The 16914-nt window shown below is 40.1% G+C and overlaps 1 protein-coding gene across 7 annotated transcripts in view; it reads left to right on the forward strand.

Annotated features, from left to right (window-relative positions):
- The window catches only part of MTM1 (myotubularin 1), a 127895-nt gene that overhangs the window by 12925 nt on the left and 98056 nt on the right, over nt 1–16914 (forward strand). For all 7 annotated transcript variants that reach the window (XM_002721329.6, XM_008275032.5, XM_070067219.2 and 4 more), the window contains exon 2: nt 13723–13795. In XM_002721329.6, coding sequence (XP_002721375.5) covers nt 13723–13795 — 73 coding nt within the window. The remainder of the gene's footprint in view (nt 1–13722; nt 13796–16914) is intronic.

Genomic DNA, 16914 nt, shown 5'->3' on the forward strand with positions numbered 1-16914 from the left:
GACACGAGTCTCTTTTTAATTTTTGACAGGCAGAGTGGACAGTGAGAGAGACAGAGAGAGAAAGGTCTTCCTTTTGCCGTTGGTTCACCCTCCAATGGCCGCCGCTGCAGCCGGCGCACCGCGCTGATCTGATGGCAGGAGCCAGGAGCCAGGTGCTTTTCCTGGTCTCCCATGGGGTGCAGGGCCCAAGCACCTGGGCCATCCTCCACTGCACTCCCTGGCCATAGCAGAGAGCTGGCCTGGAAGAGGGGCAACCGGGACAGAATCCGGCGCCCCAACCGGGACTAGAACCCGGTGTGCCGGCGCCGCAAGGTGGAGGATTAGCCTATTGAGCCACGGCGCCGGCCCAAGGGACACGAGTCTCTTAACCACTAGATCAAATGCCTGCCCCACTCAGTTGTTGTTGTTTTTTAATTGTGGTTGGATGTTCAATTACGAAGTCATGTGTCAGAATCTTCAGAGAGAGAGTGTGCACAGCTCAGATGACTATACATATCATCCCATCCTACACATCAAGCACTGCTCCCCAGCTTTTCCTCCTAATGTTGATACCAGAATTTCCATCTGGAACTTGGAAATTCTTTTTACTCTTTGTAGAGGAGCATATACTGCTGTTTCAAAAGGGATGAAAATTCTCTGTGAGATTCATATGTATCGTTATTTTAGAACTGGAATTTCTCCATCTTCTCTTTCTTTGCAATTTTTCTGATGCTGATTTTGGTTCCTCATCTCCCTTTTTATTTCTGCCTTTCTTATTTCTTTGAAACCTTTTATTTAAGGAATACAAACTTCATATATTTCATAATTACAACTTTAGAAACATGGTAATTCTATCTTCCGTACCCACCCTCCCACCCACTCTCCTAGCCCTCTTCCTCCTCCCTCTTCTATTCCCATTATTTTTTACTAAGAACTATTTTAAATTATACACATATGATTAACTGTATGTCAAGTAAAGAGTTCAACAAATAGTATAAAAAAAAAAAAAACTGTTCCTCAACAATCGAGACAAGGGCTGTTCAAAGTCATTGCTTCTCAAAGTGTCAATTTCACTTCTACAGATACTTATATTATTTCTTCTACATCTGTGAAAACTTCTACCAATAGTGTCAAGTTCTAGAAGTGTATCAGTTCAGTTCTTTTACCTTCTTCTGTGACAAAGATGAATGGTCAGTTTCATCTATAGCTGGAATAATAGATAACTGCCCCAAGTAGGAAGAGAACTTGTCTGTCCTGTCTGGGTCACCACAGGTCTTTCTCTTTCTATATTTCCCAGGATTCCAATTAATCTGGGATTTCTCTTTGAACACTTCTTCTCTACCATGGCAAACTGCCTATTGAGCAAGCTACTGCTGCTGCTGCTGATCTCGGCTAAGCTTCAAGGTCAACTTGTTCTTGTAAATTAGGACTAATAAAGAGGTATCAAGCTCAGCATTTTCAACAATCAAGAGGCCTTAGGCAGCCTTACAAAAACCCTATGTACAGGAGGATCAGGAAGCTCCAAATCACAATTATTCAGCCAGTTTTTGGAACTCTTCTTTGGAATTGATGTCAGAGACCATGGTGCTTTTTAAAAATCCTCAGTGGTGCCAGTCTTTGAGGATTCAGCATTTGGCTCTAGGTCCAAATTATCATGCGTCACATCTATTAAATGTATAGGGTCAAAACTGGTGCTGTTGTTTTTGGTTTAAAAATTGAGATATGGTTAAAACTTATAAGATGGTATCTTGGGCAGTTTTAAAATCTAAAAAGCATTTTTCAAAACAAAATTCTGAGGAATGAACAGTTAACAGCATTGTTGGAATGAGTATATGAGGGTACTTCCAAGAGTTTGTAGAAAAATAGAATCAAGATAAATTTATTTTGATAAAAAAGGGGCTAGTGTTGTGGCTTAGTGTGTTAAGCTACCACCTACAACACTGGAATCCCATATCAGAGTGCTGATTCGAATCCTGGTTGCTCTGCTTCCATTCTGGCTCCCTGCTAATGCATTTGGGGATGCAGCAGATGATGGCTCAAGGGCTTCTGCCCCTGCCAGCTATGTGGGAGACCCGAATGGAGTTCCTGGCTCCTGGCCCAGCCCCTGCCATTGGGGCCATTTGGGAAGTGAAACAGCAGATGCATGCTCTGTGTGCCATTAGAAGTACCCTTGTATGCCATCAAAGGAGACTAGTTGGAGGAATAACTCATGTGCTGCTATGCTTTTAAATAAGTGCCTCATGCCAGCTTTTTAAAAATTCAGTAGTATAAGCAGAAGGCATAATGTCCTCATTTTTGTTTGACATCTATTAGAGAATTAGATTGACAACTGTTAGTAAGAAAGAAGGCCAGGCTGCCCAGGTTTCAGTTTCACCTTTGATAGCTGTTAGAGGACCAGTTCTTGATTTTATTTATTTATTTATTTATTTTTGACAGGCAGAGTGGACAGTGAGAGAGAGAGACAGAGAGAAAGGTCTTCCTTTGCTGTTGATTCACCCTCCAATGGCCGCCGCGGCCGGCGCACCACGCTGATCCGATGGCAGGAGCCAGGTGCTTCTCCTGGTCTCCCATGGGGTGCAGGGCCCAAGCACTTGGGCCATCCTCCACTGCACTCCCTGGCCACAGCAGAGAGCTGGCCTGGAAGAGGGGCAACCGGGACAGAATCTGGCGCCCCGACCGGGACTAGAACCCCGGGGTGCCGGCGCCGCTAGGCGGAGGATTAGCCTAGTGAGCCACGGCGCCGGCCTTGATTTTTTTTTTAAAGATTTATTTGTTTATTTGAAAGAGTTAACAGAGAGGGAGAGGCAGAGGCCAAGAGAGAAGTCTTCCATCTGCTAGTTCACTCCCCAAAATGGCCACAAGGAGCAGGGCTGGGCCAGATGAAAGCCAGGAGCTTCATCCAGGTCTTTCCATGTGGGTGCAGGGGCCAAAGCACTAGGGCCATCTTCCGTCGCTTTCCCAGGGGCATTAGCAGGAAGCTGGATCAGAAGTGGAGCATCCAGGACTCAAACCAGGGTCCATATCAGATGCCAGTGTTGCAGGCAGCAGCTTAACCCACTACACCATAGTGCCTGCCCAGTGGGCAAGTTCTTTAACCTTCCTGTTCCTTGTGTTTCAGTTGTAGTGTGAAGACAGTAATACTTATTGTCTGCTGTTGGTGCATATTAAATGACTTAATCCCTTGTAGAACAATGCCTGGTTGATGGTAGATGATCAATATATAGAAGCTATAATCATTATCCATAAGCCAATATTTTGTTTATTTAAATCATATCACTTCTGATATTATTTGTATTACTATTGAACTCATAGCTATTTATTGCTATCTAACTTGTCTTAGAAGTGTTCATTATCTCCCCAGCTGAGTTGTTAGCTCCTTGAACACCTGCTTGTTTTAAGATGTATTGATTGATTTATTTAAAAGGGAGCATGATAGGGTCGGGGGGTGGGGGAAGAGATACCTTGCACTCACTGGTTCACTCCCAAAATCACTGCAATAGCCAGGTCTGGGCTGGACTGGGCCAGGCCTAAGCCAGGAACCAGGAACTCCATCCAGATTTCCCATGTGGGTGGCAGGCGCCCAAGTATTTGGGCTATCATCTTCTACCTTTCCAGACACCTAAGCAGAAAGGTGGATTGGAATCAGAGCAGCAGGGGGCTCTCAGATAAGAGATGCTGGTCTTGTAGCTGGTGACTTTAACCTGCTCAGCCGCAATGCCATCCTCTCTGGCTTGGTTTGGTTTGGTTTTTTTAGTTTCCCATTGTGATCCAGAGTAGTTGCCCAGTATATATTTATTGAGTGATCTTGACTTCTTTGGAAACAGAAGTGAGTAATTGTATATACTAAGTAAGAGGTGTCTCAGAAATGATTGGCCTGGTGGTGTTTCATTATTTCTTCCAAGAAGCAATGTTAATAGTCTACCACTGGTTAATAAGTTATGGATAGATTGACAAACTAAAATGTCCTAAATACAACCATATGCTGGCAGGTTCATTTTTTTAAAAAAGATTTATTTATTTATTTGAAAGGCAGAGTTATAGAGAGGCAGAGGCAGAAGGAGAGAGAGAAAGAGGGAGGGAGGGAGAGGTCTTCAATCCACTGGTTCACTTCCCAGATGGCCACAAGGGCCGGAGCTGTGCTGATGCAAAGGCAGGAGCCAGGAGCTTCTTCCAGGTCTCCCACTCAGTTGCAGGGGCCCACGGACTTGGGCCATCTTCCACTGCTTTCCCAGGCCATAGCAGAGAGCTGGATCGGAAGAGGAGCAGCAGGAACTCGAACCAGCGCCCATGTGGGATGCCAGCACTGCAGGTGGCAGCTTTACCTGCTATGCCACAGCGCTGGCCCCATCACATTCACTTTGTAAATTAATATCTATAGTAGACCTCTTGCTTATTATAGATTGAATTGCATCTCCAAAAAAGATATGTGTAAGTTTTAATGCCTAGTGATTCAGAATGTGCCATTGCTTGGAAATAATGTCATTGTAAATGTCATTAGTTAAGATGAGATCACACAGGAGTAGGGTGAGCCTGTAATACCTCATGACTAGTGTCGTTATAAAAGAGAACAGCACATAAAAACAAAGAGACACACAAGGAGGAGGCCATGTGACAACAGAGGCAGAGATTGTAATGATGCAGCTACAAGTCAAAGATTGCTGGCAGACACCAGAGCCAGAAAGAGTCTAGGAAGCATTCCCCCCTCCAGGTTTCAGAGGGCACGTGGCTGGTCAAAACCTTGACTTTGGAATTAGGTCCTCCAGAAGGGTTAAATATATTTCTGTTGTTCTAAGCTATCAAGTTCATGGTGCTTTTTACAATGGCCCTAGGAAATGAACACCTGCACATCTGTTTGGATTCAAGTGTTGACAAGCGTGAAATTTCATTGCAGATAGTGGATTTGCCTGTGTTTCCATGCATCTTTTCCATATGCTTTCATTTTTAAAACATATTTGTTGCTAGATCAGGCAAAGGTATAGAAAAATCTGGCACAAAAAGATATGTACCAGGAATGAAACATTTCTAAGATTGCTGTGAGAGCAAAACTTGTAAACAGTTCAAGTGGCCACTAAAAGGAAAATGGGAAAACCAAGTAGCCATGCATTGGACTACTACACAGCAATGAACATGAGCAGAGCACAACAATGTGCATCTCTGTTTATCACTCTCAATGTGTGCAAAAAGCAAAGAGCAGAAGAATATGTGAAGACCCTGTTTACATAAAAGTTCAAAAATATGCAAAATCAACATACTGTTTAGGAATGTGTGCATATGTGGAAAATAATAAAGCTATGCCAAGGAGTTAGAGATAGGTTGGAGCACCTTTAATAGCTTCTACAAAATTAGGTAAAGTTTTTGAGGGTGATGCTGTAGTAATTTCTTAATAGAACTCTGAGTGCAGAAACTGTGATTGGTTCTGGTCCACAGCAGAAAACATAGCCCTTGCCCTTAAGAAGCTCTAGAAATATGACAGATGAGACAGAAAACGTTCATGGGGAAGTCAAGTCTGGCCTGAGAAGTTGAAATAGTAAGACCTCTCTGGTGGATGGAGAAGTAAAGTGTACGTTTGTGGACACATGTGTGCTTGAGGAGGTCAGAGAAAGCTTCTGCTATCTTGCAGCGGGTAAATGAGGACCCAGTGCCAGTAAAGCTCTTGCTTCTACTTTCGAGTGAAAGCACCTAGAGGAATTGGTTCAAATGGCTGAGTGTCATCTCCTGGCATTTCTTTCTTGATTTTTCTAGAAACTACTCCTACTCTAAAGTTTCTTTCTCCCCTCCACCCCCGCTCCCCACAACAGCACTACTTTTCTTTGGAGTACCTTAGCCCAAAGCTGAGAAGGTTCTTGGAAAGTAAGGAGATGTTTTGAATCGCCACCTTCATGACTATAGTCATTATTACTATTAGTATGTTTTATTCTTTTAACAATTACTGTTTTAGCTTTTCTTAAAAAGTAAAAGATACTTTTTGGGAATAATGTTCACATGGAAAATAATTGAACAAAGTGCCATTTTTTGTCATGAAGCAGATCAGCTGGGTTCAGGAGTTTTGGAATTGGCAAGTGGAGGGGAACTTGATCTTGTTCCTATTTTAAAACTTTGTTTACTGGCAGGTATTTGACTGTTACAACACCCATTGGGGAATTTAATGATTTGTTTAAATGCATTTGATATCACCAAGTAGCTTTTGTACATTAAAGAAGTTAATGTGATGGCACTTGGCTTTTCTAAAAGTTTATTTGCTGTACCAATTTCAGTTTATGAAGGATTTCTAAAGTTACTGTGCTCTGTGGCTAAAGCTCATGCTACTAAAGCCAATCAGCTGTCTTGAAGATGTGCCATTTGTCATGAGAGAACCAAGAAATAGAGTGAATGCATCAGTCCAAATACATCACCAACCACTGGAAAACATGATTCAGAATGCATTCACCCCTGGGTCTGGTCTATGTTGTTTTTAGCCAAGGTGTTTGCAACATTTAAAAAAGTAAAAGTAGGGATATCATCATCTTTAAAATAAATTATAAGAATCAAATTGATTAGACTGAGTTTCTGAATGAAATACTGTTTAACATTTTATATTTTTAAAAGATTTAATTATTTATTTACTTATTTGGAAGGCAGAGTTAGAGAGAGGCAGAGGCAGGGTGGGGGGTCTTCCATCCACTGGTTCACTCTCCAGATGGCCACCATGGCCAGAGCTGTGCCAATCAGAAGCCAGGAACCATGAGCTTCTTCTGAGTCTCACATGTGGACTTGGGCCATCTTCCACTGCTTTCCCAGGCCACAGCAGAGAGCCAAATCGGGGCTGCTGGCACTGCAGGTGGTGACTTCTTCGCCACAGTGCCAGACCCAACGTTTTATATTTTCTAAATAACTAGCCTTGAGATGTGAGGTGGCCAAAATGAGTTGAGACGTCCTCATGCACATATGACAGTAAGCCATTTACTTGTTGCCAGGGAGTAAAGGGTGCTGTTAGATTTACTCTAAGAAATTTCTAGTCTATTTCTAGATAACCTGTGCCAGGATAGAAGATGATGAGGTGAGCTCTGTATGTTAGGGATTCCACAGAAAGTTTCCCTGGCCTCAGAGTCAACTGTTTTCTTTCCTTTTTTTTCTTTTTAATGAGAATAGACGTACTTTGACCATAAACTGCCTTAAAGTCTCATGAAGATTAGACATCATCTTAGAAACATGTATGCAGAACAGGTAGGCAGTTACAGGTATCATGCATTTTATGGACAGCACAGCCTAGTGCCTTAGTGCCCGTTGGAACAGTAACATAAGAAAGAGTTCATCAAAAGCATCTGTGTGTGGTAGGAGGAAGGGAACCAGTACTTGAGTGCTTTTATTATGCCACTTTCTGTGCTGTCATTTCATGTGTTCCTCCTCACAGCCTATTTTACAGACAGGGAACTACAAGTGGCCCAAGGTTACATGACCATTTGTAATTAAGTGACCGATTTGGGACTTGAAACCTACATTGGTCTGACTATGGAATCCATTCCTGTTTTTTAACTATATCTCGTTGTTTCACAGCTGGGCATGGTGGCACTTGGACAAACTGAATGGTGGGGTTAGTAGCTTATTGTTCAGTTTAAAGGGTCATGATTAATACTTGCTTTGGCTAAAGAAAGTTCATTTAGAGAGAATTTATCCTCATAACTTAAATCTTTCCTAAGATTTGATTTGAGTATAGCACACTCATTCACTTGTGTATTGCTGCTTCAGTGCTACTACGCAGAGTTGAGTAGTTTTGGCAGAGATATGTGGCCCCCAGTGCCCACTATTTACTTCTTGACCCATTTAAGGGTAAAGTTTGCCAACCCTTTGTTCAAAGGAAAATGTGTAAAACCGAATAAGCACCTACTTTGGCAGATCATGGATTATTATGAGTTGAGCACCCCTTCTCCCAAGTAAGCAAGTGTAGATGTTAAATGGACATTGAACATGGTCTTAGTGGGATGGGAACGGATTTTTTTTTTTGTCCAGACTGGTTTTGTAGAGATATCTCAAGATGTATTTTCATTTTCTTGCCTACTATGTGGCCTATAGTTGGAGTAACTTTCATGCAAAAAGTCAGAATACATTGAATCTAAGTAAATCCTGCATTTACTGGCTCTCCAGGTACAGAACAGAACTTTGAACTAGTGGTTCTCATTGTGGGTCATACTCCCCCTGGAGGCCAAACTGGAAATTGGGGAGTTATTTTTGCTTTTGGTGTAATATATTGAAAAATATTTTATTAAAAATCACTATTTTTTAATTTCTATTTTATACTGGAATTAAGGCAGTATGTATTTTAAAAATGATATTTATGTTGATAATAACTATGGTTGTCATTCTAGGCTAGCAAAGGGGGCTTTGCAGAAATTTGTTTTATTAACAAAGGGAGTATTAAACACCATAGCCCTAAGTACTTGGTGTTGTTTTTCAAAATAGACTTCCAAGTAAAGTGAGCTGTCTTAGACCTGGATTTAGAAGTCAGGTTTTAAGACTGGATAGGTTTCCCCAGCCGTCAAGGAGCCTCCAGAGAAAAAGCATGTCTGAGCTTGATTCAGATGCCAGTACAAAGTAGCAGACCAAATTAAGGAAGATCAAACAAAGAAAACCTGCATACCTTTTGTCACTGCGTTGTTTGTACATAAGAAAGTTCAGAAAAACCACTTAGCAAGAGTCATTGATCTCAAAGCAGGTGACCATGGGAAACAGCGCTCCCCTCTGTGTTTAGATTTTGTTTGCAAAGGCCTCTGAGGTAAAAATTATTTTATATTTCTGTTGCTTTTACATGTTTTAAATAAATATAAATATGGCCCGCATTTATTTTAAAGTATTTCTAGTTATGTCTGCTCTAGGTATTTTGTGTAATTGCACTTTTCATATTCAGCAGAAAGGGGAAAGCAGGTTCTAAGTCTGCCAAAGGGAATAGTAGAAGGGGTTTTTGTAGCTTGATTTGAAATGTCTGCTTCAATGGAAAAGTTTATAGTGAGAGATAGTATTGCTCGTTCTTTGTGGTGCAAATTGTTTCAAAGTGGTGTAAGTTAATGCTGTAATTCTGCTGTCCAGGGCCATCGCCAAAGATTTGTACCTTTTTTTTAAGCTTGTGTGAATTTTTTACTTCAGTGAAATATTGACCAAAGAAAATTTAAGTTCCTTGGCCAAGTCTTTATTCCCTATTATTCATTCTTTTAACAAATACCTATTAGGAGCCAGATGCTGCTACAAGTGTTGTAAATACAATAGTAAACAAAACAGGAAAGAATTTTTGCCTGTATGGCATGTTTTCCAGTAGAGAATGGTAGATAATAACCACGATTATTTTCTGAAAGGTAGTGTTAGAGAGAAAGGGGAGGAACAAATGGACAGAGAGGAAAGGAAGGCTCATTGAGGTTGTCTTGAATTGTTACTTAAAACTCTGCTTTATTCAATATTACCCTTATGTAGATTTCTTTCAAGGCATTTAGAGGCCCCAAATTTTGGTTGACTGGGTGAGTTGAGTTCTTTTAACCATCTTTCTTAGTCTAAAATTCCCCTACTGAGATTGGGACCAGTCACATTCAACCTGGTTTTTTTAAAGAGAACCCTTGGAAATGCTTGTTCCCTAAGTAGAAAGGACACTGCAATGTTGGGACACAGATGCTAATGCAGGCCCCCACTGTAACAGGAGAGGATTGGGCTCCTAAAGCACAATAGTTTCTTTCTGGGATCAAAATAATACAAGTCTCCTCTTGGTTAGAGCCTTGTAATTGGTATACACACACACACACACACACAAAATTATGTTACATGTTTTGCTTTAAAGCCAATGTAGCAAAATACTTTTAGTTTTTTAAAAGTTTATTTGTTTGAAAAGCAGAGAGAGAGAGAGAGAGAGAGAACAAGCGCCATGGAGATCTTCCATCTGCTGGTCGAAGACTTCAACATCATCATTTCCCAAATGTGTGCAACAGCTAGAGCGATTCCAGGAACTAGGAACTCCATCCAGGTCTTCCATGGGGGGGGGGGGGGGCACAAATAATTGTGCCAACTTCTGCCTCCTCAGGTACATTAACAGGAAGCTGGATCAGATACTGATGTAGCAAGCTGTTGCTTAACCTGCTGCACAACACCAGCCCCAGTGTTTGTATTAGGGGTTTAGGACAAAATACTCTATATTATATCTATATCTATCTATAGGGTAGCTGGTTTTTGCCAACTTTATTTTAGCTTCTAATTATTATTGAACTGCAGTCATTCCAACATAGTTTTATAGATGAACATAGGGATGAACTTCTTTGCCTGATAAGTTAGACACCCATCACGGCCTGTGCTCACCTGTCCAGTACATTTTTCACAGTGCCACACTGCTTCCTGTAGTTCTACTTGAGCCATTATTGTCATATACTTTAAAAATGCTTTATAACTCAGTCACCAGCAGCTGTGCACTGTGCCTACCATAGTTCACCTTTTTTCTAGTATTTCTAGGGCCAGGGCTAATTTGTAGAATGCTTAGAGTGTCAGCAACTCAGTAATTATCCTTTTATAATTAAAAAATGCTAATAATGTAACAGTTATTCCACATGGTTGTAAGCCCTTCATCCATTTTGCCCAACAATGGTGAAATAACATAGAGGTAATAGCAACAGAAGCCCAGAGAAGTTCAATTAAATAACCTGCCCAACATCAAATAATGAATTGCAGAGTTGGGATTTGAATGGAGCCAGCTCCAGCATCTGTGCTCTTCAACAGAGGCTCATAATGGAACAGACACACATTACTTGGACCCTTGAATTTCTCAAATTTGTAGTTGACCCAACTTTTTTTTTTTAACTTTTATTTAATGAATATAAATTTCCAAAGTACAGAATATTGATTGCAATGGCTTTCACCCCATAACATCCCTCCAACCCGCAACCCTCCCCTTATCCACTCCCTCTCTCCTTCCATTCATATCAAGATTCATTTTCGATTCTCTTTATATACAGAAGATCAGTTTAGCATATATTAAGTAAAGATTTCAACAGTTTGCTCCCACACAGAAACATAAAGTGAAAAATACTGTTTGAGTACTAGTTATAGCATTAGATCTCAATGTACAGCACACTAAGGACAAAGATCCTACATGAGGAGTAAGTGCACAGTGACTCCTGTTGTTGACTTAACAATTTGACACTCTTGTTTATGGCATCAGTAATCACCCTAGGCTCTTGTCATGAGTTGCCAAGGCTATGGAAGCCCCCTGAGTTCACTGACTCTGATCATTTTTAGACAAGGCCATGGTCAAAGTGGAAGTTCTCTCCTCCCTTCAGAGAAAGGTACCTCCTTCTTTGATGACCCATTCTTTCCACTGGGATCTCACTCGTGGAGATCTTTCATTTAGGTTTTTTTTCCCCCAGAGTGTCTTGGCTTTCCATGCCTGAAATACTCTCATGGGCATTTCAGCCGGATCCGCATGCCTTAAGGGCTGATTATGAGGCCAGAGTGCTGTTAGGACATTTGCCATTCTATGGGTCTGCTTTGTATCTCACTTCCCATATTGGATCATTCTCTCCCTTTTTGATTCTATCAGCTAGTATTTGCAGACAATAGTCTTGTTTCTGTGATCCCTTTGGTTCTTAGTCCTATCATTACGATCAATTGTGAACAGAAATTGATCACTGGGACTAGTGAGATGGCATTGGTACATGCCACCTCGATGGGATTGAATTCGAATCCCCTGGTATGTTTCTAACTCTACTGTTTGAGGTAAGTCAGCTTGAGCATGTCCCGAATTGCACATCTCTTCCTTCTCTTATTCCCACTCTTATATTTAACAGCGATCAATTTTCAGTTAAGTTTCAGCACTTAAGAAGAATTGTGTGTTGATTACAGTATTCAACCAAAAGTATTAAGTAGAACAAACAAAAAAAATACTAAGAGGGATACTTTTAACAGTAGTAGTGTGTGGTATAACTCCAAAAACCAGGGCTTTAGATATACAGACCACATATTATATATAATCATGTTTTTATTAAATGCCTAGAATGGGCGAATCTGTAAATAGAGAGAACAATTTCATAATTTCTGAGGGGCTGGGGGAATGAGGACTGGTGACTGCTACTAATGGGTATACAGTTTTCTCTTTGGGGTAATTAAAACTTTCTAAAATTGACTGTGGTGGTAGTTATTGTAACTCTGCCATCAAAGAAGGAGGTACCTTTCTCTGAAGGGAGGAGTGAACTTCCACTTTGACTGTGACCTTGTCTAAATAAGATCGATGTCTGCGAACTCAAAAGGCTTCCAAAGCCCTGGCAACTCATGACAAGAGCCTAGGGAGATTACTGACGCCATAAACAAGAGTGTCAATTTGTTAAGTCAACAACAGGAGTCACTGTGCACTTATTCCTCATGTAGGATCTCTGTCCTTAATGTGTTGTTCAATGTGAAGTAATGCTATAACTAGTACTGAAACAGTATTTAACACTTTGTGTTTCTGTGTGGGTGCAAACTGTTGAAATCTTTACTTAATATATACTAAATTGATCTTCTGTATATAAAGATAATTGAAAATGAATCTTGATGTGAATGGAATGGGAGAGGGAGCAGGAGTTGGAAGGGTTGTGGGTGGAGGGAAGTTATGGGGGGGAAGCCATTGCAATCCATAAACTGTACTTTGGAAATTTATATTTACTAAACAAAAGTTAAAAAAAAAAAAAAAACAGTGAGCAGCATTGCAAAGCTGTTAAAAGCACCAGGTTCTGTGCCACGATGTGTTAATATTGTCCATGTTGGATTTTGTTAGTGTGTGACTACTTTTAAATGCAGCCTGGCAAAAAGAATCAAGTATCCATGATCACCTTACTGAATTGAATGTGATTTTACCTCCTTGTGACTTCATATGTATGTATCTGTGTCATTAACTTTGATAAATAAGATAACCAAAGCATTACTTAATCTTCACAAGTCTAAATAAATTATTGTATTAAAGTGGTCTTGTGTATGTTCTGAATATGATACTTTAATTTATGTCTGAATTGTGATGAATATGCATTATTTCAATGAGGTCTGTACTTTCCTTAGAAAATAGTGATTCTATCCAACTTTAGTAATTTGATTTTAGTCAAATCTATGCCACTTTAAATTGTCTTAATTTGAAAAAAAAAACCAGAATTCTTAAAGGAGAAAATACAGTGAATTAAATTGTCTACCCTTTTATCATTCTGCTTGACTGCCCCTAAGTTATCTTTAAAGATTGAGACCTGTGAAGATTTGAGGCGTGCTACATAATTTACTAAACATTAAACATTTTTTAGATGACAGTTTTGGTGCTGTGACTACCAATTCCTGGAATATATGTGACATCCTTCTCTGAGTTTGCATTTGTGTTTAGCTCTTCTTTTCTGTTCTTCCATAGTTCCTTGCACCTATATTGGAGCTCTTTCCCATACTGCCTGCGCTCAGCTCAGTTGTTTCCCACTGAGCCTAGTGCAGGTTGAGCAGGCCCTAAATCAGAAAGCATGCAGGACACTCAGAAAGCTTCAGATTTGGGTTTTCAGATTAGGGATGCTCAGTGGGCAAAGACTACGCAACTCTTCCAAAATCCAAACAACTCCAAACTCTGAAACACTTCTAGTCCCAAGCATTTCAGACGGAGAACACTCAGCTTGTATGCAGATAGGCCTGTGGCAGGGTACTGTTTGCTCTCAGTAGAAATGTTGAAATCTCAGATGTCAAATATGTTTCAAACTGCATGTGAATTCAGTTGATATTAAATGTTGTCTTTCTTTGTAGAGTTTCCAGTATGGCATCTGCATCAGCTCCTAAGTGTAATTCACACACCTCGGAGAATGAGCCTGTTAAGAGTGTAAGTTGAGTTTTCAGATTTCTCTCTCTGTGTCTCTCTCTGAATTTCTATTTTCATATGTGAATAGTAGGTGCTAATTTGAGGTTTATTAAATTATGAATTTCTTTATCATTTACTGTGTGTGTGTGTGTGTGTGTGTGTGGTTTTATTTATGGCCCCACCTGTTCCATGAAAGAGTTTAAATAAATGCGTTGTGTGTGTTAAGTTTAGCATTTGTAAATCCATTCAGGTTACTTTATTTTTGAGAATGTTTGTCTCATGAATTACTGCTGGATGTTGTTTCAGGTACCAGACAATCCTGTGTCCCCAAAAGCTTTCTGAAGTAAATGTCGGAAGGCCAAGGTCTGCTAAATAGGCTGCTATACCTCCCTAAATATTGTAAATTCCAGTTTTCCAATTGTGATGATAAAATAATTGCATAACCAAAACAAATACAACCTTAACAGAAAAGTAATTAAAAATACTCAGAAGAAAATGTGTAATTAGATTTTATTATATATATATACATGTGTATATATATACATATATAAAATATACATATATATGAAATGATGGATTTAAAATAAGCTTTATTCATGGCCCTTTAAGGCTTTCAAAATTATCTACTAGAAAGGTTAATTTATACTCCCAGCAGTAGTGGATAGGGATGACTCAACAATCAAAAGGGAGCAAAAGGCTATCTTTTCATTTGTATTCCTTGATTACAAACAAGGTTGACTTTTTAAAAAGTGTTTATGGCCCATTTGCATTTATTTTGTGAAATGACTGTCCATTGCCTATTTGCATTTGAGGTTGTTTGGTGAAGAGCCTTTTCTTATTGACCTATAAGTATTCCTTAACTCTATACTACATATTATAAGTTTTTTTCCCTAGTTTATTGTTAGCCTTTTAACTGTGTTAATGCTATTTTTTTTAGTTTTTTTTCTTTTTTTTAACTTTTATTTAGTAAATATAAATTTCCAAAGTACAGTTTATGGTTTACAATGGCTCCCCCCCCATAACTTCCCTTCCACTCGCACCCCTCCCATCTCCCGCTCCCTCTCCCCTTCCATTCACATCAAGATTCATTTTCAGTTCTCTTTATATACAGAAGATCAATTTAGTATATATTAAGTAAAGATTTCATCAGGTTGCACCCACACAGAAACACAAAGTGTAAAATACTGTTTCAGTACTAGTTATAGCATTACTTCACATTGGACAACACATTAAGGACAGAGATCCCACATGAGGAGTAAGTACACAGTGACTCCTGTTATTCAACAGGAAGATGTAACTATTATCAATGTATATGCACCTAATTACAGGGCACTGGTTTATTTGAAAGATTTGTTAGGGGACTTAAAGGGAGACTTAGACTCCAAAACAATAGTACTGGGGGACTTCAATACTTGTTTTTAGTTTTGAAATACAGAGATACAAAGATTTTATGTAATTACTCCTTTCATTCTTTTATATTTTCTGCTTTGGGTGTATTCCCTGTGGTACAAGAATCTGGTCCTTTTTGTAAGATTTATTGATTTATTTATTTTAAAGGCAGGGTTACAGAGAGAGAGAAAGAGAGAGAGAGATATTCTATCCACTGGCTCACTCCCCAAATGGCCACAATGGCCAGGACTGGGCCAGGCTGAAGTTAGGAGCTAGGAGCTTCTTCCTGGTCTTCCATGTTGGTGCAGGGCCCCAAGCACTTGGGCCATCCTCCGCTGCTTTCCCAGGTGCATTAGCAGGGAGCTGGATCAGAAATGGAACAGCTGGGACTCAAGCTGGCATGCATAAGGGATGCTGGAGCTGTACGCTATGGCTTTAACCTGCTGAGCTACAGCGCTGGCCCCAATAATCCATTCTAAATACAGGAGTAACATCAAGATTGTAATAAAAGGTCCTTATGTAGAGCTGTTCTGATATAAAATATGCCCTATATTTTCACTTGTTATCCTGTGGTAACCAAACATTGAGTTTCCTTATTTTGTTCTTGAGTTTGCTTTCTTCTCCTGAACCAGAACTGTGATATTTAAAGGGTATATTATATATTACATTTGCTCCTTATACTTGAGAAGCAATGTTAAGAGAAGGCAATGATTTCTTTCCAATCTTAGTGTAAGGTATATGGTTTTGCTTGTGATTGAGGAAGGCATTCCTGGCTGGGAACAATTTGCCTTGCCTTCCTAGATGAAATGCTTAGCTTGAAAGTACTAAAATATGTTTAAAATTGCCTAGGAATTTAAATTTTGTGTCTGAATTAAAAAAAAAATTAGAGGGGGCTAGTGCTGTGATGCAGTGGGTAAAACCATTGCCTGAAGTGCTGGAATCCCATATGGGTGCCAGTTTGAGTCCCGGCTGCTCCACTTCCTATCCAGCTTCCTGCTAATGTGCCTGGGAAAGCAACAGAAGATGGCCCAAGTCCTTGGGTCCCTGCCACCCATATGGGAGACCTGGATGAAGCTCCTGGATCTTTGCTTCTGTCTGGCCCAGCCCCAGCTGTTGTAGCTATTTGGGCTGTGAACCAGCAAATGGAAGATCTCTCTGTCTCTCCCTCTCATTCTGTAACTCTGCCTTTCAGATGAATAAATAAAATCTTTTAAAAAAAATTAGAAATCCAGCACAATATCCTTCTTTTCTGTCTCCCATAAATATATACAATTTGCATTTCTGTTATTTCATAATAATTCTTTGTTTTATATAGCCCCTGACAATTCACAAAAGTATGTCACTTACTTTGTTTCACTTAATACTCACAACACCCCTCTAAGGGAAGCCTTACTAACTTCACACATGAAATGAATGCTGTGAGATTTTGGAAAACAACTACAAAAAATTGGATGCAGAGTATTGCTGGAAAACCCTTTTACCCAAACAGGTGCTGGCAGTGTGCCTCATGGGTCATACAACTGACACATGGAGCACATCGTTGATCCTCATCCACCTGGGTGGCTGAGTAACAGGAAAGATACCCTCACTGGGCCCCCAGGTCACAGCGGCATCTGTGGCAAAGCAGGGTCTTAGAACCCACCTGGAAGCTTTGCCGGTTAATCCTTTGCCTGGCAGAGCTGCTGCAGTGACTGAATGAGACGTATGCCTGGGAATAACTCTAAAACCAGGAGGCCCAGAGAAGCAGTAAT

This window comes from Oryctolagus cuniculus, chromosome X (assembly GCF_051225735.1).
Source record: "Oryctolagus cuniculus isolate XC-2025 breed Fujian yellow rabbit chromosome X, ASM5122573v1, whole genome shotgun sequence".
Lineage (NCBI taxonomy): Eukaryota > Metazoa > Chordata > Mammalia > Lagomorpha > Leporidae > Oryctolagus > Oryctolagus cuniculus.